The following is a 1,438-nucleotide window of genomic DNA, read 5'->3' on the forward strand; positions in this document are numbered from 1 at the left end:
CAATGCCGCTTACTCCCATTTTAGTGTGTGAGATCTTTGATGTATGGGGTATTAACTTTATGGGACTAGTTCTGCCCTCTTTTGGTTGTTCATATATCTTGTTGGCGGTGGACTATGTGTCCAAATGGGTTGAGGTCAAAGCCACCCGTACTAATGATTCCAATGTGGTGGATTTTATTAAAGCACAAATTTTCTCCTGGTTTGGTACTCCAAAGGCTCTCATAAGTGATTGTGGGACTCATTTTTGCAACCGGATGCTTGAAGCCGTTCTGAAGAAGTATGGGGTGACTCATAAAGTCTTAACAACCTATCACCCCCAAACCAATGGGCAAGCAGAGATTTCAAATAGGCAAATCAAAATCATTTTGGAGAAAACATTCAATCCAAATTGCAAGGACTGGAGTATAAGGTTGGATGATGCCTTATGAGCATACCATACTGCCTTCAAAACCCACATTGGTATGTCCCCATACCGGCTAGTGTTTGGAAAACCATGTCGCCTTCCAGTTAAGCTCGAGCACAAAGCTTTTTGGGTTGTACATAAATTCAACTTGAATGAATATGAGGAGGGATACAAAAGGAAGTTACACATTCAAGAGTTAGAGGAGATCAGAAATGATGCGTATGAAAGTGACAAGATTTACAAACAGAAGACAAAGCCGTATCATGACAAAATGATCTCCCGGAAGACTTTTGCACAAGGACAAAAATTGCTTCTTTACCACTCAAGGTTCAAGTTGATTTCGGGGAAGTTAAGATCAAGATGGGTTGGTCCTTTCGTGGTCATAAAGATATTCGACCATGGTGCAGTGGAAATCGCAAGCCAACAAACTAGAAAAACATTCAAAGTCAATGTCATAGATTGAATCCATTTTACGAGGGATTCAAGGTGAAGGATGAAGAGATAGAAGTGGTTGGGAACCCAAAGTACCAAGACTGAAGCATATTCGGGGGCCATGTTGATCCAACGACTTAAAACAAGGGCGGCTAACCGGGAGGCAACCCAGGGATATTTTTATCTTTTTCTTTAAAAACATTTCCATTTCCTTGAATTTTTTTTGCTTTTAATGTTCCAAATGCATTTAAACATGTTTTTAAATCACCAAACGGACCTCGGGATGCAAAACCATTTCGTTTGAATGAGAGAGGATTTTTGGGTTCAAAAAGTAGGAAGTAGAAAACAGAGCTATACACAGCCCGTGTTCATTTTTTTCTTTATATTGACACGGGTCGTGTCTATATGAGGCTAACATTTTTGGAGTCAGAGAGGTACACGTCCCGTGTTCATTTTTGCCTTATATAGAACACGGGTCATGTTCAGCCATTCTCAACAGTTATTTCACCCAACACAACCCTTGTGGATTTACACTATATTGACACGGGTCATGTTCACGCAGCAGACCATGTGGGTTTTAAGTTTAAAATCAGGTTTTTCACC

General features: G+C 40.3%; 1 protein-coding gene across 1 annotated transcript; it reads left to right on the forward strand.

The window, feature by feature from the left end:
• Window positions 1-461: 461 nt before the first annotated feature.
• Window positions 462-866, forward strand: LOC145089800 (uncharacterized). The gene has a single exon (XM_079028194.1). The coding sequence runs from the start codon at window positions 462-464 to the stop codon at window positions 864-866; it is 405 nt and encodes a 134-aa protein (XP_078884320.1).
• Window positions 867-1,438: the final 572 nt, after the last annotated feature.

This window comes from Lactuca serriola, chromosome 2 (assembly GCF_051521515.1).
Source record: "Lactuca serriola cultivar US96UC23 chromosome 2, Lser_US96UC23_V15, whole genome shotgun sequence".
Classification (NCBI taxonomy): Eukaryota; Viridiplantae; Streptophyta; class Magnoliopsida; order Asterales; family Asteraceae; genus Lactuca; species Lactuca serriola.

Bases quoted from the DNA above. Each gene is read 5' to 3' on its own strand.
- LOC145089800 (XM_079028194.1), top strand. From the start codon at position 462: ATGTCCCCATACCGGCTAGTGTTTGGAAAACCATGTCGCCTTCCAGTT.